Source organism: Microcaecilia unicolor, chromosome 2 (genome assembly GCF_901765095.1).
Source record: "Microcaecilia unicolor chromosome 2, aMicUni1.1, whole genome shotgun sequence".
NCBI lineage: Eukaryota > Metazoa > Chordata > Amphibia > Gymnophiona > Siphonopidae > Microcaecilia > Microcaecilia unicolor.
Window position 1 is genome coordinate 551854459 of NC_044032.1, and position 22268 is coordinate 551876726.

Here is a 22268-nt window from a genome sequence, read left to right on the forward strand (position 1 = left end):
TGGCTGCTTGGGATGTGGCAGGTAGTATAAGGGGACTCCACAGTTTGATTTCGGGAGTGGGTTACAGAGAATGTCAATACAGATTAGTACATAGAGCTTATTTCACAAAATCACAAATGCATAAAGCTGGGAAACTGTCTACTGCCCTCCCCTCTGTGTTAAGTGTAACTGAGGGCATAATAATTTCTTTCACTGTTTTTGGGAGTGCCCCTTAGTTCAGACATTTTGGATAAAACTGGGAGCATTTTTTAAATCTATTATAGGATAACCCCTTAGATAGCATCCCAATGTTTATTTATTAGATAGGGTAAATATACTAGATATCCAAGGTAGGAGAAATACTCTTCATGTGAAAAGCGCTCCTTGTTGGATGTAAATGTATTTTACAATATTGGGTTTCCCAGTATCCTCCCCAATATTGGGAATGGAGGAATAATAGTATGTTTAGGCAAATTATTTCTGTTATGGAACAGGCAGGGTTGGGAGTGGGGGGGGGGGGGGGGGGTGGTACCTTAGTAAAATAGTGATCAGTACCTGGTTTGAATTGCACACGTATGTTTTTTATAGATACTGTGTTGGATTCAATTTCTATGTGATTTCTAATCGTAATGGGGGGTTTTCCCCATTGATCACTAATAAAAATTGTTTAAACTAAAAAGGTATATTGCGACACTCTAGAATGCTGTCCTCTCCAAACATCAACCAAGCCCAAAGTTTGTAGCAGTTCCCTGAGCGCTGCCCGATCAGCTGCATGATAAAAAGAACCATCCAATGAAGGAAGGAGGGTCATACTGAAATCACCCCTGATCAGCCAAATCCTAGGAGGAAGTTTCAGCAAATTGCATAACAGCAGCTCATAAAACTCTTTCTGATACTGATTTGAGGCATATATAATATTGTAGTGACATCCTTGTATCGCTGCATGTATAGAAACAAAATGCCCCGAAGAATCAGCTACTTTATCCAGAACGTCAACATGCATATTCTTACGTATTAAAATACTCCCACCATTAATTTCCCTGTTTGGATGCGAAGCCATAGCGCAACTAGAAAAATATGGTGCTTTTAGTAACTTCTTTGCCCGCCTCTTGAAATGGGTTTCTTGCACTAAAAAAAACAGAGGAAGTATTTTAGCTTCTTTAAGAAGACATGGAGGCATATTTTCAAAGCAGTTAGGCTTAAAGTTACATAGTAATCTATGGAACTTTGTAAGTCTATGTGCTTTGAAAATGAGCACCATCGTCTCTTGTATGGAGAGTTTAAGCTATGGATATTTAAAGAAACTATTTTAATTTTAGCCATTGCCTTTTTAATATCAGTTCAGACAAACTGTACCTCCGATTTCAGATCCATAAGCAGCGCAAGTAAATGCCCATTAACTTGGGTGGGCATTTCCACACTTGGGCCACTGCTGGATCCATCTGCTAAGCCTTCTATAGCACCTGCCTTAGCTGGTGCTGCCATCTTTAGCTCTTTACAGGGGTAGGGTGCCTTCTATGATCCTCAGATAGATTTGCTGCCTCACAAAAGCTTTTTCTGGAGACTCTGCCAAAGAATGACTTATGCTGTGCTGTCAAAAGGTCAACAGCACAGCATAAGTCGTTCTTCGACAAGTCTCCAGAAGAAGCCATTGTGAAACAAGTCCCCATCAGAGCCTTGGCCTACTTTAGGAGAAAGTTTAGGAGTTATACAGTGTATCGTCTGAAAATGTCTGAAGATTGGTTTCTTCACAGGTTTTGAATCTGTGGTACCGTCAAACCTACATACGGTGAAGCCACTTTGCTGTGTGCCCTAAGTGCTATTTTTCATTATTACATTTTTTGATATTTCATTTGTTTAGTAGACGTAATAAATGAGAATTAAAGTTTTGATATTTACCAAGTCTATCAAACAATGTTTGGAGGTTTTTCTAGACCGATGATTATGTTTTGACCGATCACATTGTGAAGTGGCTACATTTAATTTGAGCCCCGGTCTTTATGAGGTCTTTTCCTCCTTATTTTTGAAAAAAGTTATTTAGATTCCTGAATTTCCTATACATTTACCATTTTTTGTTTTCAGATGTGCTCCTATTTTCTACATGGTAGTTTGATCCTTCTTCTTTGTTGTTTCTTTTTATACCATATACAGGTTTTGTCCGGGTCTTTTCACTTAGAAATTCACTGAAGCACACAAGCTGGTCAGGGGAGACTGAACTTTTACACACAACTATATATACTGATAGATATTCATTTCATCATATTGTAAATTCTGAATAGTATATTTTTTCTAACTGAAGTTTTCATGTTTATTCAAAAAAATGTAAATACATAGCATGAAAAGAATAGAATGCAAAGAGGAATGTACATAACTCATTACATAAATGACTGATGCAGTACCTGCCAAATAAACTGACAGCAACTTCAAAAGAAGAGGATAAATGAACCATTAAATGTATCTCAACAACCCAAACAGAAATAGTGGAAAAGAGGTTATGCACCTACCTGTATCTTCAATATAAGACTACTTACAAATTGCCCTAAACCAGTCACACAAAAGGAATATCAGAAGTATTTCAGCAGGACTCAATTAAGGGCTATTCGGTCTCTTATGAACCATCCCATTTCAGACCACAGCTCCAAGTCTCATCATCTTCAATCATTTATTCCTCTCATGGAATGGGTTTTTACGCTCACAGTTCTTAAATAAACACAATACTTTAAATGCGGTGATAAAAAAAAAAAAAAAAAAAAAGAGATAATTGAGTCCTGATGAATTACTTTTGATATTCCTCGTGTGGCTGGTTTAGGGAAATTTGTAAATTGTCATACATTGAAGATACGGGTGGGTGCATAACGCCAATTCTATTATTTCTTTTGGGTTGTTAAAATAAACTGACAGTACAGGCATTTTACAAAATAAAATAGCATACTTCCTAGGAAAGTGAATCAAAGAACTATCATCAAACATATAAATGGCAAGTGACCGACTCACCTGCAAATGCGCAGTAGAGACTTCCCTCTCTGTCCCGCCCTCGTGTCAAGACGTGATGACGTCAGAGGGCGGAACAGAGAGGGAAACTGAGTCGGAGTCACTGTCGGACGCTGCCGCTGGAGCATGGAAACGAACATTGCGCACACCAACCTCCACCCTCCCCCCCGCCCCACTCCGTATCAGGCCCCCTGCACTGACCTGACAGCGCCTCTCACCTCCGTGTGGAAGAGCTGCTGCTGCTGCCTGCAGCGCTTCCACACGCAGGTGAGAGGCGCTGTCAGGTCAGTGCAGGGGCCTGGCATGGAGGGGGGAGGGAGCGGCGGCGAGGAGGGTAGCTGGAAATCTTGCCCGTTTTAATGGGCTTAACGGCTAGTTTTTTAATAAACAAATATTGTATGCATGCCACAATACCTGAAATTCTGCATTTTTATTATGTATTTGAGCAGCTTGTTTCCACTGATTTATTAGCTGCACTAACATCTTTACAGCATTATCCAGAAGAGTTGGATGGACATCAGTGACTTCACGCACAATAAAGTAAACAAATCCTGAAAGCACATCCTCCCTCCAGTCAGGAAAATCAAGCATTAATGCCTGTAGCGTATTGAAAGCCAGGGCACGCAGTTCTTCATCCATGTGTATTGTGAGCCTGTTGAAGACAAAAAAGGTCTGGTAGAAAATAGCGTACACCACTACAGCTTTTAAGTCGCTTTTAAGTATAGATCAATGCCAATACCTGCACAACTTCCTAGGTGTAAAGTAGGCAATTGTTTTGCATAGAAAGGCTATAATTTCTCATTTCTTGTCTGAAGATATGGCTTGTTTCTCACCTGGTATACACTAGGGAATGTGCTACTGAACAAAAACCGGTATTATGTCTAGATCTTCCGCCAACTGTTATGCTAATAAGGTGCAAAAATATATCTGAACAAAAATTATATTCATTGGCTAAAACATCTGAAATGTATTTTTCCCCATAAATTATCTTTTCATATGTGTAACTCCAAGTCTTGCAAATAATACATGCACCTTGCCATGGGCAGACAGTAAAATTAATCCATTTTCTTACCTTGCTAACAATTCAATGAGATCTGTCCTGCTCATACCATCTGGAATCAGTCTTGGAATAGCAGCAACGCAAGTTCTGAACAGGTCAATCTTGGGCTTTCTCTCTCCTCTGCAACATCATTTTAAAGACCACATCACATATCTCATATTTAGACTTCAGATTTTATTTTGCCCTTATATGATAAGAGCACTAAAGATTGCAAGAACAACTTTGGTTTTATAGATTTAATATTAATACATGGACTTCAAAGACTAGTAGGGATTAGGCTATTTCTCTGATCTTATTCTAAGTAAATCTCCTTTATACAAGTTATTGTTTTATAATACTTGCATCCACATTGTAAATGTCTATGAAGTCTTTCAGGAGTGCTGATAAGGCACACATCGTTATGCATGTCTGTTGGTTACAATTTTTTACAATGCTAGTTGTATAATGGTAAAAAGTAGCTAGTGTGACTTACATGTTAATGCTTGATGGTAAATTAGAAAATGTAGTTAAGACATCTGATTAAATTATTAAATTACAATTCAATATGAACTTGAGCGTGCACTTCATAAATGGAAGTCAAGGGAGAATGTGGTATTTCGCAAAAAGGCAAAACAGGTTCATCTACAAGGGCATGAATACTTCAAACATGATGTCAATTAAATTGGACACACAATGTGGCATTGCATCACATCAAGAATTTTGAGAAGCCATATTCCTTAATTAGACAAAAGAATAGCTATACTGGGTGAGACCAATGATCCATCTAGCCAAGTATCCAGTTTCCAACAGTGTCCAATCCAGGTCACAAGTACCTGGCAGAAACCCAAATAGTAGCAACACTCAATGCTACCCAAACCCAGGGTAAGCAGTGGCTCCCCCAAGTCTATCTCAATAGCACACTATGGACTTTCCTCCAGGAACTTATCCAAAACTTGTTAAAACCTAGATACACTGACCGCTGTTTCCAATCCATCAGCAATGAGTTCCAGAGCTTATATAGCATAAATCCTTTGAGTGTAAACATACTTCCTCCTATTTAGTTTAAAAGTATTTCCATACTAGTAAAAGAGGCCCGTTTCTGAGCAAATGAAACGGGCGCTAGCAAGGTTTTCGTCGGCAACACCCCCGCCCTGCCAACCCCTTCGTTGTTGTGGCATTGCTCTGCCTTCAACGTCATGACGTTTGACGCGAGGGCAGGGTCCGTAGCGATTTCCCACCCCCCCCCCCCCCCCGCCTCCCTGCCAACCCCTTCGTTGTTCTGCCATTGATCCACCCTCGAGGGCGGGGCCCGTAGCGATTTTGGTGGCTTCACCACCACGAACCTTCGAACCTTTTTGAGGGAAGTCAGGGCTTGGTTTCACTGACGTCACTGTCTTCAGAACATTGAGGGTGAGTTTTATATATATATAGATAATTTCATTGAGTATCCCTTAGTCTTTGTATTTTCTTAAAGAGTGAAAAATTGATTCACTTTTACCACTCAGAATTTTGTAGACCTCAATCATATCTTCTCTCAGTCATCTCTTTTCCAAGCTAAAGAGCCCAAAATTCTTTAGTTCTTTCTCATATAAGAGGAGTTCCATCCCATTTAACATTTTGGTTGCTCATCAATGAACCCCCTTCTAATTCTGCTATATCTTTTTTGAGATACGTAAACCATAATTGAACACAATTCTCAAGGTGAGGTCACACAATGGTGTGATACAGATGCATAATAATATCTTTGGTCTTATTTACCTTCCCTTTCCTAATAATTCCTAGCAACTCTTTTCCTTTTTTGGCCACCGTCATATACTGGGCAGAAGATTTCAGCATATTGTCGACAGTGATGCCTACCTTTTTCTTGAGTACTGACTCCCAAAGAGGGGCATAATCGAACGCCTATCTCCATGGGTGTCTATGTCTGAAAACGGGTACGTGAAGAGGCGGGACAGACCGTATTTTCAAAAACATGGACGTTTTTCAGCTGGGCGTTTGTTTTTTTTTTTAGAGATAATGGAAACTAAAAACGCCCAGCTCAAAAATGTCCTAATCCAATCGTGGGAGGGGCCACGAGTCGTAGTACACTCGCCCCCCGACATGCCAGGACACCAACTGAGCACCCTAGAGGTCAGTGCGGTGGACTTCAGACAACGCTCCCACATGCATAGCTCCCTTACCACGGGTGCTGAGCCCCCAACCCCCTCCCTCAAAACCCACTACCCACAAATGTACAACACTACCATAGCTCTTAGGGGTGAAGGGGGCACCTACATGTGGGTACAGTGGGTTTTGCAGGCCTCCCATTTACCAGCACAAGTGTTACAGGTGGGGGGGGGGGGGGGGATGGGTCCACCTGGCTGAAGTGCACTGCGGTACCCACTAAAAGTGCTCCAGGGACCTGCATACACGCAGGCCTATAGGACTGGTTGCTGCTATATAACATTGGCACACCAGTTGACACCTGAAGACTAATCTCTCCAAAAACGTCCTTTATTGGAATAAGCACGCTTACTCACAGTTAACTGCAGATCAGAGGTTGTGCCCCACTGGCAACGAGTCTCCCTGGTACTGAGATTAGCAGTAGGTCAGAGCTGGCAGAATGCTGTACAATGCCCTCTTTCAGCCACATTCAAGGGAAGAACTAAGTTCTGTAACGTGGCTAACACGTGAAAGGGATCTAAAACTGGCTTACAAAAATGGCCACTACCTCATGGACTACCGGAAACAAAACAGGGCACACTCTGACCCAGTAAGCAGGGGGAAAAGCACCATGGGAGAAAAGACTACCAACTACCAACATTGTGAGCATTTGCCACAAGTTACGGTAGTGGAATCACGGAGCCCAATACCCTACACCCACCACAATGCATTGCTGATGTGACTCTGCAGTGCGCATAACAGAAAAGATGTCACACTCACCTGAGAGCCACATCAGAACCAGGGAAAGGCTGTCACAGGATAGAACACATTCTGCTGTCATGGAGGTGGGTACAGCATTTGAGGCTGGCATAGAGGCTGGAAAAAAAGTTTGTAAAGTGGGGTTTTTTTGGTGGGAGGGGGTTAGTGACCACTGGGGGAGTCCGGGGAGGTCATCCTCGATTCCCTCCAGTGGTCATCTGGGCAGTTGGGGCACTTTTTTGGGACTTGTTCGTGAAAAAAAAGGGTCCAAAAAAAGTGACCCAAAATCGCGGTAAAAACGCTTTTTTTTTTTTTTTTTCGATTATCAGCTAAAGACGCCCATCTTTCCTCGGCCGATAACCACGCCCCAGTTCCGCCTTCACCACGCCTCCAACACGCCCCCATCAACTTTACCCATTTCCGCGACGGATTGCAGTTGGAAACGCCCAAAATCGGCTTTCAATTATACCGATATGGGCGCCCACAGGAGAAAGACGCCCATCTCCTGATTTGGGTCGCAATATAGGTGTTTTTCTCTTTCGATTATAAGCTGGAAAGTAGACCATAGCATCAGGTAACTATGATTTGAATTATTCTTCACAATGTGCATCATTTTGCATTCAACCACATGAAATTTCATCTTACATTGGATGCACAGTCTTCCAATTTCCTAAGGTCTTCCTTCAATTTTTCACAGTCCGCATACGTTTTAACAACTTTATATAGTTTTGTAGCATCTACAAATGTAATCACCTCACATGAGTTTCTGATTTCCAGATTATTTATACATATGTTAAATAGCATCAGTTTCAATATAGGTTCCTGCGGCACTCCACTACTCACCCTCCTCCACTGAGAAATATGGCCATTTAACACTACCCTCCATTTTCCTCCCAATAACGAACTCTTAATCCACAACAGAACACTGCCTCCAATCCCATGACTCTTCAATTTTCTCAGGAATCTCTCTTTCATTCTGAAAATCTAGACACACTACATCAAACCGGCTCACCTTTATCAACGTGTTTATTCATGCCTTCAAAGAAATGAAGCAAATTGGTTAGGCAAGACTTCCCTTGGCTGAATCCATGCGAACTTTGTCCCATTAAACCATATTTATTTATGTGTTCTGTAATGTTGTTCTTTATAATAGTTTCCAATATTTTTTCCGGCACTTAAGTCAGGCTTACCGGTCTGTAATGTATGCCACATGGTCTCGGGTTCAAGTGTTTGTAGCTCACCTGGGCTCAGGATTGCTGACCTAGGTCTGTCAGATCCCCAATGAACCAAAGAAAAATGATTGCTGTGACATATGTACCAGCTACCTTGCCTACAGATGACCCATCCCTAAACTCTGTGTCAGCAGTTGGGTCCGCAGCTTTGAGCTGCGCTGTACTTGCAGGGCATGCACAAGCAGGGGGTGTGGGAGCAAGGATATTGACAAACAGACAATACATGCTGTAGAACACGTGACATATGGGGCCCACCACAAGTAGAGGAACAAAGTTTAAGAAAGTAGATGTGGGGGCTAGATATTGCAGCAAGTTCCCAATTAAGATGCATAAAAGGGGGCGTTCACAGAATGTCGGGTGGGGGGTTAGGTTTGAGATCTGCACAGAGGTGCTGTTCCCAGCTGACAAAACAGTGGATTTTAAGCCTGTAAACTGTATTAATTATTTCTTGAAGTGTGTAGTTTGGCCAGCAAGTGGTGCATGTTTATGGTTAAAGCTGTTACAGAGAAACGACTCTTCTTTCTTTAGTTAGCAGACAGAGAAGATAACCTGCAGTGATGTGGCCATTAACTTTTAAAACTTATTTTTCTGGGCTCTGATTGGCCCAGGAGCTCAATTTCAGTCAGGGTGTACAGGCTTTTTCTCCAGTCTTAGCTAGGGAGAAGAAAAAGAGAGAAAGATCTCTTTGCTGAGGCCCTGTGAACAGTTATATTTTAATAACCTGTGAGCAGTTATATGTCCTGATCTCCCCAGGTACTATTTAAATAGTAAACAAATGTTTAGTGTTATAATTGATCCATAATTCAGTTACCTATTATTGTTTTGCTCATTGCACCTTTTCTGTTCATTGTTCTAATTTTTCATGACAATAAACATTTTTAGTTTATTGCCTCTGCTTGTCTGGACTAAGAATCCTGGTGGTCTGTGTGTTGGGTCTGTGAGTGCTTTCCAAGAATTGTGGTATCACTGGGAGTGTGGCCTCAGTAACCAAGAAATCACTGGGGATAATTTGAGAGTGGGAGACTTGCCCAGAGGCGGTTGGGACCCATGTCGGTGGGAGAAAGGTATTAGTGTACAGCACAAGTGGCAGGTGCAAGTGGACCTGAGCTGTGCTGGAGTTAGACCCTCTAAGTGGCTGTGGGGTAGCCCCAGACAAGTGGCTAGGAGTTTTCTGACACCAGCCTTCTCCAGTTAGCCATTGAATGATGCACTCTGAGTGAATGTCAGTTTATCTGCCTTATATGCCCAGGCATTTCTGACTGCATATCTCTGTAACTGTATTATCGTTTCTACAGCTGTCTCCTCTATTTTGAACTAAGAAAGAATTTCTACATGTAATTTTGAATAAGTGTGTGACGAGTAAGATTACAGAATAAAAGATAATTGCTGGATAAGTGAGTCTTTAGTCTCTGAAGGGATAACGTTATTGTGAAAGAGGAGGGAAACGAGTGCTACAGGGATTGGGTATATGAGGTAGGGTGGGGTATCCTTGGGAGGAAGGCTTGGGACCCCCATCCTGATTTCTGACTCGTACAATAATTTCCCGGATCATCCTTTGAACCCTTTTAAAAAATAGTTGTTACATTAGCCACCCTCCAATCTTCAGGTACTACGAACGATTTTAACAACATGTTAGAGATCACTAACAGCAGATCAGCAATTTCATGTTTGAGTTTTCAGTACCCTAGGGTGCACGGAATCTAATCCAGGTGATTTGCTACTCTTTAATTTGTCTATTTAGCACAGTACATCTTCCACATTTACCAAGATTTCTTTCAATTCTTCCCCACTGCCACCCTTTAAAACCATTTCTGGTACAGGTAGATCTCTTACATCTTCTTCTGTAAAGACTGAAGCAAAGAATTCATTCATTCTCTTTACTATGGCCTTGACCTCTCTGAGTGCCCTTTTTGTTCCTTCATGATCTAACGGTTCCACAGATTCCCTCACAGGCTTTCTTCTTCTAATATACCTGAAAATGTAATTGTGAGTTTTTGCTTCTGCGGCAGGTTTCTCTTCATAGTCTCTTTCAGCCTTCTTTATCAATGATTTCCAACTTGACAGTGCTTATGTTGCTTCTTATTTTCTTCAGTCTGATTCTTTTTCCACTCTTTGAAGGATTTTCTTTTAGCTCTAACAGTCTCTTTCAATTCACCTTTTAACTACACTGGCTGTTGTTTAATCTTCTTTCCACCTTTGTAATTAAATGGAAGACATATGTCCATATTCAAGATAAGTGCCTTTATTTGAACTTGAATGTTCTCTGAGCACTTAGTCCTTTAAAAAATAAAAAAATGTTAACTGGTTGTGACATTTAAATGCTTTTCACATGATAATTTGTACAGTGTGGGGACATGGAATGTGGCAATTATTTGCTTGCTAAATTAAGTATTTTGACATACTATTTTTGTAGAGTTTTTTGACCAATGATTATTGTGAGATACCCTTTCTAGAGGCTGTTACCTGTGGGACTAATCTCATTTTTTTTTTTTACTGAGGCATTTTTTCTCCACATTTTTTCTTATTGTAGAACTACTTTATGACCTCTTCAGTACATATTTAAAGGTAGAACTGTTTGGACATGTTGTGATTTGATTTCTACCTGTTTCTGTTATGGTGCAGTTTATATCCATGGGGGAAGCCACTCCTTGCCCCAGGACTGGTAGCATGGAATGTTGCTACTATTTGGGTTTCTACCACTGTTGGAAGAAGGATACTGGGCTAGATGGACCATTGTTCTGACTCAGATGTGGAAAGAACACCTGAATCCCATGAGGAAAAACACAGCAGGGAAGGAGCAGGAGACTGATCCAGGCACTTGAAGCACAGAACAAGGCACACTCAATATGAAATTGAAAATTTTATTAGTAATTCTTAATGATTCTTAAGGATGGCTCCTTCTTCTCTGCTTAATTTAAATCACCCATTATTATACTGTTTCCCAATTTTCCAATTTCCTAATTTCTGTAAACATTTCTTCATCTGTCTGTCCGTTCTATCCTGGTGGGCAGTAATACACCACTACCAGTATACTTTTTCCCTTCACACATGGAATTTCTAACCATAAGACCTCCACGCTACTATTTCATGTAGAATATTTATTTTGTTTGACTCAGTCCTCTCTAACATATAGAGCACTCCCTCTCCAGTTTGATCCACTCTATCACTGTGATATAATTTGTACCCTATTAATATAGTGTCAATTTATTGCCCTCCTTCCACCAGATCTCTGAGATTTCTATTATTCTACCTCTGCATTTAGTGCTATATACTCCAGCTCTGCCATTTTATTTTTTAGGCTTCTAGCATTTGTATACAGACACTTCAAATTGTGTTTTTTCCCTGCATCTACAAGCTACTTAGAAATTGATGGGGATAATTTGTATCCCTTACTCTGCTCTCCTTTTAACAATCCTGGCTTTCTTTCACCATTGTTGAAACCTCTCTATTGGGTCCTGTTTCAAAACTATCCTACAGGGATGCTCCACACCAAACCATGCACTCCTGGGTGATTGTCAGTAACCCCCGCAGCCTGGTTCCATCCCAGTGAAGGTGAAGCCCATCCTCTTGGAATAGGTAAGTAACTTAGCTTTTTCTGAGGACAGGCAGGCATCATATTCTCGGATGTGGAACTCAATAGCAGCCATGCTCACAATATAATAATGAACCTGGCAACTATGTAGAATGTGAGCCTGGCTGAAAAAAAGGGCTGGAGGAAGGAATTCACATTTAAGTAGTAAAAAGATTCTACAGGACTGCTTGTCCAAACCAGATATCCCACCTAGAATGCTGTAGGGAGCAGTGAAGGTGTGGATAGACCATGTAGCTACCTTGCAAATGTCTTCAATAGAGGCAGAGTGGAAATGGGCTACTTAAGCTGCCGTGGCTTTTACATTGTGAGCAGTAACATGGCCATGAAGGGTTAGCCCAGCCTCAGCATACATGTAGGAGATATAGTCGGCCAGCCAAAAAGAGACAGTATGTTTGGTGACAGGAATCCCTAATCTATTAGGGCCGAAGGATACAAAAAGCTGGGAGGACTTCCAATGAGGTTTTGTACACTCCAGATAATAAGCTAGAGTGACCTTGCAGTCTAAGGTATGCAGTGCTGCTTTTCCAGGATGAGAGTGTGGGTTAGCGAAGGAAACAGGAAGAACAATGGACTGATTGAGGAAGAACTCTGACACCACATTAGGAAGGAATTTTGGGTGGGTTTCGAGAACAACCATGTCATGGCAGAACCTGATGTAAGGAGGGTTCACCACCAGGGCTTGAAGCTTGCTTACTCTTCTAATAGAAGTAAGTGTTATTAAGAACAATACCTTTTATTTACCGCCTTTTTGAAGGAATTCACTCAAGGTGGTGTACAGCAAGAATAAGTCAAACATAAGCAATAGACAATTACAGCAGTAAAAATATTCAGGTGAGGTATTTCAGGAATAGAGTGGTTCAAATGGACGTTTCATAAGAGCTGTGAGGATGACATTGAGATCCTATGCCACCCGAGGTGGTTTGATAGGAGGTTTGGTATAAAATAAACCTTTCATGAATCTCACTATCAAGGGATGAACAGAAACTGGTTTATTATCAACTTTGAAGTGAAATGCACTACTGGCACTCAAGTGTACTCTGACTGAGTTAGTTTTGAGGCCAGAATCCAAAAGATAGAGGAGCCACTCCATAAGGGTAGGCAGAGAGCACCTAGCAGGATTGGCTGTTTTGGCCGAACACCAGAGGGAAACTCTTTTCCACTTAAAATGTGCAGAAGGTTTCCTAGATGCTAAAAATATCCTAGAGACTCCTTCAGATGGTTTAAGGAATGTAAATTTATATTGTCAGGAACCAAGCCATCAGGGCTAGAGAGCAAGGGGCTGGATGGAGGAGGGACACCTTCATTTTGTGTTATTAGGGTTGGAAAATGATTTAACTTCAATGGTTCCTTGGACGATAACTCTAGGAGAAGAGAGAACCAGATCTGACGTAGCCAGTAGGGAAGCAATTAGAATCATAGTCCTTTGGTCACAACGTACTTTGAGAAAAGTTTTCCCTATGAGTGGTAGTGGGGGAAAGGCACATAGAAGGTCTGTTCCCCAGTGGAGCAAAAGGTATCTGGGGCTGTATGGTTGGAAGCATAGATACTAGAACAAAAGTGGGGAAGATTCTTGTTCTGAGGAGAAGTGAAAAGGTCTACTGCTGGGATATCCCACTGCTGGAATATTCAACAAACTACAGAGATTCTGAGAGACATTTCGTGAGGCTGAAGGACTCCGCTCAATTTGTCTGCTACAGCATTCTGTTTGCCAGCTAGGTAAACAGTTATTATAGAGATGTTTTGAGAAGTTGACCAAGTCAATATCTGGATTGCTTGCCAACAGAGGTGGTAAGAACCTGTTCCTCCTTGTTTGTTCAGGTAATACACTGCACCTGGTTCTCTGTGTGAACAAGTATTATCTGGTTGAGAATACATTCATGGAAACTTTTGCAGGCATTACAGATTGCTCGCAATTCCAGGAGATTGTTGTTTCTCTTGTAAGGACTAAGAACCCTGGGTGTGGAGGCCATCAAGCATCTGTGGAGACCAAGAACCGTGTTTGTGGACACCAATCTATCATGGAGGCATCCATGGTGAGGACCTTATGTTATGGAAGGAGCTGAAATGCAAGACCCTAGGTGAGACTTTGGGATACCATCCACCACTGCAAATAGTGGTGTAGCTGTAGAATGACTCAAATATTGGCCAAGAGCAATCCTGTGGCCTGGGACCACTGAGGAGAGTGTCCACTGAGGAATTTGGAAGTAGAGTTGAGGCAATGGTGTTACGTGGACTATTGATGCCATGTGACGAAGTAGGTGGAGCATGGAAACAAGCAGATAAATTGGCGGATTTGGACACCTAAGCAGAGAGATGAAGTTTACTGTTTGCTCTCAGTTAAGGTATGAAGAGTCAGCCCTGAGTAGTACAAATGAGAGCTTCAATGAACTCTAAGGTATGAAGAGATTGAAGATGTAATTTGGGGTAATTTATCACAAACCTGTGGAGTTCTAGAAGCTGTATGGCAGACATATTGGAGGTCTGTGCTGACTTCTAGGAGGCTGCCTTGATTAACCAGTCATCGAAGTAGGGGGAAGACGTGGATGCCCCACTTGTGAAGTGTTGCAGCTACTACTATCAGGCACTTTGTGAAGACTAGAGAAGCTGAGGCCATGCCGAATGGTAAGACCTTGTATTGATAATTCAGAGTCCCACAGCAGAAGAGGAGGAACTTTCTGTGCACAGGGAGAATAGGTATGTGCATGTATGCCTTCTTGAGTAGAGAGGAAATCCAGTCTTTGGGTTACATCATGCAAAGAAGTGATCCCAGGAAAACCATGCAAAATTTTTCTTTGCGTAGAAACTTGTTTAAGTCTCACAGGTCAAGAATTGGTTGTATTCTCCCATCTTTTATGAAAGTATCTGGAGTAGAACCCTTGACGCCAGTGGAGGAACTGTGTTGTATGGTATGCAGTACCCAGTGGTCGGAGGTAATGAGAGGCCACCTCTGTTGAAAGAAGTTGAGACTTCCTCTTACCGGTAGGGGGCCTGGCCCAGACAAATGAATGGTGGCAATGCTTACTAGGAAGGAGTCAAAAACAGGGCTGTTGCTTAGACTGAGAAGGGGTCTGAGATTTAAGACTCTGCTGCTGCCTCGGACATGAGCATTGGGGAATAGTTCTTTGAGGTGGAGGAGTGGAAGTGTAACAACGCTTAGATATACAGTAATTTGGAGCACTGAAATCCTCTTGCAAAAATTCTAGAAGAAGTTTGTGGCCTGGATAGTTTTTTTTAGTATCTATATGTTTTTTAATAAGGTCAGCCACTTCCTTGAGTTTGTCATCAAACAAGTTATCTCCACGACAAGGGACATCTGCTAGACACTCCTGGACAGCAGATTCGAGGTCGAAGACTATGAGCCAGGAAAGATGCCGCATTGTTACTCCTAAGGCAGAAAATGCATGAAGAGACATCAAAGGCTTGCCTTGCCAGATATTTACAACAATCTAGAAATTTGCAGTAAAGCTTATTTATTTATTTGTTACATTTGTATCCCACATTTTCCTACCTTTTTGCAGGCTCAATGTGGCTTACATATATCCGTTAATGGCGTTAACCGATTCTGGTCTGAACAAATACAAGGTATAATGAATACAAGGTGACGTTTTGGTAGAATGAGGTACATGTATAGTAGGTATAATTGGGGGGGAACTTAGAAAGGGAGAGAAAGAGTCAAGTAATGTCCATTACAGTCTATGGTTATGTTCTGTTGCAGGTATCCAGGTCTTTTTATGTTGGGTCAGTGGGGTAGGCTCTTCTGAACAGGTCTGTCTTTAGTGCTTTCCGGAAATTTAGGTGGTCGAGCGTAGTTTTTACTGCTTTTGGCAGTGCGTTCCATAGTTGTGCGCTTAAGTAGGAAAAGCTGGATGCATAAGTGGATTTGTATTTGAGTCCTTTGCTGATTGGGTAGTTGAGGTTTAGGTATGATCGTGCAGATTTTGTGGTGTTTCTGGTTGATTTGTATCTGCCATTTTCAGGGCACAGACCGTAGAAGTCTGCCCAGCATTAGCCCCGCCTCCCACCACCGGCTCTGCCACCCAATCTCGGCTAATAAGGTGCATACTGTCATGATCCAAAACAACCACATCAAAAACGTGTCCTAACCTAAAAATCTTACAGAATACTGAGCTAATCACGAGGCTGAGGGCTCATTAATACCTTCTAGATAGCAGAGGCTTCAAAGGCCTATTAGGATCTGTTAAGTACTTCTAAGTAAGTGACCCAGATAGGCCATTGTAAGAGATGCTGGATGGACCATTGACTTGATCTAGCACGGCACTTCTTACGTTCTTATGAATACAGGGTCATTTTGATGAGTGGTACTTCGCTTTATAATCTCATCTCAAAGTACACAAAGATATTACCACAACTGCCAGATCTCCATTTTATGACAAGGTCATTCACAGCTTCTCTGTTTTTCGCTCTTTGTAAATTCTCTTGTTCTTTTGCATTTCAGTGAGACATCAATGTTCTTTTCACAATATCATCCCTGAAAAATGTCAGCACTCTTTTTTCTGCTATTCTTGCTGAGAATAATAAAATAAATCTCAGAAATTTTAATTAACTAATGATTTTTAAAAAGCAAATAATAGAGAGAAGACCCTGAATTCATGGAGTTATTCAATCAACCTAAGGTTCTATTCAGCAAGAATAAAGTTGATAATCCAATATGCCATTAGTTAGAATTGAGGCCTGAAATGTTCTTGTCATTTTGTTCTTCTCCCTGATCTCTCACTGCTGTGTATGGGAACAAGCTCTGACCACTTAACATCTATGCCAGTCACTGAGATGGTTTTGAAATCTCACAAGTAGCAGCTGTGACATCCCTACTACTTTGGTGTGCATTCACAGTGATTTGTCGTTTTGTTCTCCTCCCAGATCTCTCGCTGTAGGGCATGGGAGCAAGACATTAGACACCAAGGGGGTTTTCCTGCGGTGCCTTAGGCGCAAACCAAAAGGCACATGCTTTTGCGCAGCAACTGGCACAAGACTGGCGTGTTTTGATGCAATTTTTTTTCTTTTTCACTGAGAGTGGTATGCCAGTTTGATTTTGAGACTCTTATTTTCCAAGTTCTTTTTCAAGATTTTTGGGCGGTATTTTTTGTCTATAATCTTTTACTAGTGGGAGGGTAGGAATGGATTTCTAGGCCATTGAATGTGGAGGGTTGGTTTTATCCGGACCTCCGGTTTGGTGGATTGATATGTGTCACTGCCTTTGGTAGACTTTAGACAGATTTTTAATTGGCTGTTCTGAACATTTACAACATAGTATACCAGTGTTGTTTCAGAGAAATGGGTATAGGAGAGGGAAATCTAGAAGACAAAAACTAAAGAATCCGTTTAGACAAGAGTTTTGTTATCATGTAATCAACAGCCTATGGAATCTAATATGTCTTGCCAAACTATCCCATGTTTGTATTTAAATGCGAGATAAGTGAATAATAAGGTGGATATAATTAGGGACCTTATTGAAACCCAACAACCAGGTCTTGCTTTTAATACAGAAACTTGATTATCTTCTTCAGATGTTCCGACCTTGAAGTTGATGTGACCTGATGCGGATAATATTATTCAGCTACCCAGATATAGTAAAAAGAGGGGGTGGGGGGTTATTATTTTTAAGTATTTTTAAAAATTAACTTCAAGAGTTTGTGAATATTGTGGGCTTCATGGTATGTGAAATTTCTGATGAGTTCTTAGAGGGTAAATGTTGTGTTTTGTTTTACTGTCCTCTAACGAAATGGTTGGATGTAAAAGATGAGTTTTATGATCTACTATTGAAGAGCTCTTTAGGCTATGATTATATGCTTTTACTTGGGGATATTAATCTACTCAGAGGATAATTCAGATCATAAGGTGAAATATCTTCTTCAAATCTATTTTACTCTGTTGGCCTAGATTTCTTAGAATCTATTTAACTCTGTTGGCCTAGATTTTATCTGTCTCATGGGAAGGGTCATCACTTAAACCTGTTTACTTTTTTATCACCCTTCTCACACTGTTGGAAGATTAATGATGTTGAAGGAAAAAAACTGATCTGGTCTGGTCATTTCTTACTACAATTCACAATTGGAAAGAGAGTAGTAAACATAAATTAACTACTTCTACTTCAGGGATCTCAACAGGGAAAACAGCTCAAGATGCTTTCTGGTCTAGCATAGAATTGAAAATTCAATCTTGAGACTATAAAGAGGTAGTATTTGTTGATAATAATTGCCCCTGAAGAAAGGAAACAGGTTACAGTTCAAAGGAATAATCCTTGGATTGATGCAGAATTGAATATTTAGAAACAAATGTCGCAAATTAGAGCAAAGTTGGCAGAAAAATAGAAAAGGGGAATAACGTTGTGTGGAGAAAGGCTGTCAATCTGTACAGAAGTCTGATTAGACCTAAGAGGAAAACCTATTACTCTCATTTAGTAGGTAATTAATTAATCAGAAGAAACTATATCAATTAGTTAATTATAATATAAAACCAACTTTAACATCGCAGACAGATAGTCAATTATCCCCTTCTGCGCAATTGTCGGCTGATTGCCTTAAGGAAAAAAATAAGCAAATTACAGACAGAAATAGCTTTATCTAAAAAAAAAAAACTAGGAAAGTCATTAGAAGCTCTTCAGTCCCCTACTAGCTCCATTCCTGGCAACTGATCTTGGTTTTATTTTAAGCCTATTTGGCGAAACATGGACCATGTTGGGAACAACGAGAAGTGCACATTTTCATAGGATTTACTGCAAGTCACGGTTATAGGGGATGTTTTTGAAATTTAAAAGTATTACACTAACCTGGATTGGACCTGAACAGCATTAATTGTCTTTTGAAGACACCAATGTGGACGCCCGGAAGAACACTGCCCTCTCTATTCCACTCAAGATAAGTAGCTTTCTATCTGTTTAAACTCTGATAATCTGAAAGTTGAGAAAGACAATAAGGTAGTGGAGGTAGGGTGTGCTATGATGATGGAATGGTGATGTTATACATTTCAAGACTCCGGTCTATGTAATACACCAAAAAACTGAGCACAATTATATAATTTATATAGATATTCATTTTTTATTTTTCATACATATTTTTCTTATATGTTTTATCTTGGCACATATGGTTTCTATATAAAGCTAATAGTTAAAATTTAATGCCAAGAAGTGTGGAGTGATGCACTTGGGGTGCAGAAACCCAAAAGAGAGACACCGGATAGGAGGGGAGAGATTAGTAAGCTCGACTCAGGAGAGAGACCTTGGGGTGTTGGTATTGGAGGATCTGAAGGTGAAGAAACAATGTGACAAGGCGACGGGCGTAGCCAGAAGGATGCTAGGCTTCACAGAGAAGGGTATAACCAGCAGAAGAAAGGAAGTGTTGATACTCCTCTACAAGTCGTTGGTGAGGCCCCACTTGGAGTATTGTGTTCAGTTTTGGAGGCTGTATCTTGCTAAAGATGTAAAAAGACTGGAAGCAGTGAAAAAAAGAGCTACAAAAATGGTAAGGGATTTGCGTTGCAAACGTACGAGGAGAGACTTGCTGACCTGAACATGTATACCTTGGAGCAAAGGAGAAACAGGGGCGACATGATACAGATGTTCAAATATTTGAAAGGTGTTAATCTGCAAAACAAACCTTTTTCAGAGAAGGGAAGGCAGTAGGAACTAGAGACCATGAATTGAGGTTGAAAGGGGGGGCAGACTCAGGACTAATGTCAGGAAGTATTTTTTCATGGAGAGGGTGGTGGATATGTGGAATGCCCTCCCGTGGGAGGTGGTGGAGATGAAAATGGTAATGGAATTCAAACATGCTTGGGATAAACACAAAGGAATCCTGTTTAGAAGGAATAGATCCACGGAATCTTAGGTGGTGACTCTGGTAATTGGGAAGCAAAACCGGTGCTGGGCAGACTTCTACGGTCTATGCCCTGATCGTGACTGAATAGATACGGATGGGCTGGAGTGTAAATTTTAAGGGGTTTCGACATTAGCTTCAGAACTTAGCACAACAGTAGTGCTGGGCAGACTTCTATGGTCTGTGCCCCGAGAATGGCAAGGACAAATCAAACTCAGGTATAAAATATCACTTACCATATAAAATGAGTTTATCTTGTTGGGCAGAATGGCTGGACCATACAGGTCTTTATCTGCCGTCATTTACTATGTTACTATAATGTTCTAGCTTCTCTGCCTGGAGGAGCAGAAGTATGAGATCTCGTATTGTGAATACATTTTAAAGCATAAGTACATAAGTAATGCCACCCTGGGAAAAGACCAAGGGTCCATCGAGCCCAGCATCCTGTCCACGACAGCAGCCAATCCAGGCCAAGGGCACCTGGCGAGCTTCCCAAGCAGATTCCACAACTAAGGAATGGTGAGCTGTGTTTTTTCAAAATCAGTTCATTTCTGTCTCCTGTATATTCTGTCAATTCTCTTTGGAGTCTTCCAGTTTTGAACAGAGTATTCTTCATAATTGCATGAAGTGGAATTATGCATAATTGCATGAAAAATGAGCTTGTGGAGCTATTGTTAGAAATATGTAATTTATCCTTAAAATCGAGCGTGGTACCGGAAGATTGGAGGGTGGCCAATGTAACGCAGATTTTTAAAAAAGGTTTCAGAGGAGATCTGGGAAATTATAGACCGGTGAGTCTGACGTCGGTGTCGGGCAAAATGGTAGAGACTATTATTAAAAACAAAATTACAGAGCATATTCAAAAGTATGGATTAATGAGACAAAGTCAGCATGGATTTATTTAGTGAAGGGAAATCTTGCCTCACCAATCTACTACATTTCTTTGAAGGGGTGAACAAACATGTGGATAAAGGGGAGCCAGTTGATATTGTGTATCTGGATTTTCAGAAGGAGTTTGACAAAGTACCTCATGAAAGACTCCAGAGGAAATTGGAGAGTCATGGGATAGGAGGCAGTGTTCTATTGTGGATTAAAAACTGGTTAAAAGATAGAAAACAGAGAGTAGGGTTAAATGGTCAGTATTCCCAATGGAGAAGGGTAGTTAGTGGGGTTCCCCAGGGGTCTGTGCTGGGGCCGCTGCTTTTAACATATTTATAAATGACCTAGAGATGGGAGCAACTAGTGAGGTAATTAAATTTGCTGATGACACAAAGTTATTCAAAGTCGTTAAATCGCGGGAGGATTGTGAAAAATTACAAGCGGACCTTACGAGACTGGGAGACTGGGCGTCTAAATGGCAGATGACGTTTAACATAGTAACATAGTAGATGACGGTAGAAAAAGACCTGCACGGTCCATCTAGTCTGCCCACGATAAACTCGTATGTGTATACCTTACCTTGATTTGTACCTGTCTTTTTCAGGGCACAGACCATATAAGTCTGTCCAGCAGTATTTCCCGCCTCCCAACCACCAGTCCCGCTTCCCATCACCGGCTCTGGCACAGACCCCGTATAAGTCTGCCCTCCCCTATCCTAGCCTCTCAACCACCAACCCCTCTTCCCCCCGTCATCCAATTTCAGCTAAGCTTCTGTGGATCCATTCCTTCTGCACAGGATTCCTTTATGCCTATCCCACGCATGTTTGAATTCCGTTACCGTTTTCATGTCCACCACCTCCCGCGGGAGGGCATTCCAAGCGTTTACCACCCTCTCCGTGAAGAAATACTTCCTGACATCTTTCCTGAGTCTGCCCCCCTTCAATCTCATTTCATGTCATCTCGTTCTACCGCCTTCCCATCTCCGGAAAAGATTCGTTTGCAGATTAATACCTTTCAAATATCTGAACGTCTGTATCATATCACCCCTGTTCCTCCTTTCCTCCAGAGTATACATGTTCAGGTCAGCAAGTCTCTCTTCATACGTCTTGGAACGCAACTCCCATACCATCCTCGTGGCTTTTCTTTGTACCGCTTCCATTTTTTTAACATCCTTTGCAAGGTATGGCCTCCAAAACTGAACACAATACTCCAGGTGGGGCCTCACCAACGTCTTATACAGGGGCATTAAAACCTCCTTTCTTCTGCTGGTCACACCTCTCTCTATACAGCCTAGCAACCTTCTCGCTACGGCCACCGCCTTGTCGCACTGTTTCATCGCCTTCAGGTCCTCAGATACTATCACCCCAAGATCCCTCTCCCCGTCCGTGTCTATCAGGCTCTCCCCACCTAACACATACGCCTCCCTTGGATTTCTACTCCCTAAGTGCATCACTTTGCATTTCTTCGCATTGAATTTTAATTGCCAAATGTTAGACCATTCTTCCAGCTTCTTCAGATCTTTTTTCATGTTTTCCACTCCCTCCGGGGTGTCCACTCCGTTGCAAATCTTGGTGTCATCCGCAAAAAGGCAAACTTTACCTTGTAACCCTTCGGCAATGTCACTCACAAATATACTGAACAGAATGGGCCCCAGCACCGATCCCTGAGGCACTCCACTACTCACCTTGCCCTCCTCTGAGCGAACTCCATTTACCACCACCCTCTGGCATCTGCCCGTCAACCAGTTCCTAATCCAGTTCACCACTTCGGGTCCTATCTTCAGCTCGTCTAGTTTATTCAAGAGCCTCCTGTGGGGAACCGTG

The 22268-nt window shown here is 41.5% G+C and overlaps 1 protein-coding gene across 1 annotated transcript in view; it reads right to left on the minus strand.

Moving 5' to 3' along the window:
• FRYL (FRY like transcription coactivator) overlaps window positions 1–22268 on the minus strand; it is a 655466-nt gene that overhangs the window by 382788 nt on the left and 250410 nt on the right. The window contains 2 exon segments of the mRNA XM_030191364.1: window positions 3385–3622; window positions 4043–4150. Of these exon segments, the coding sequence (XP_030047224.1) occupies window positions 3385–3622; window positions 4043–4150 (346 nt within the window).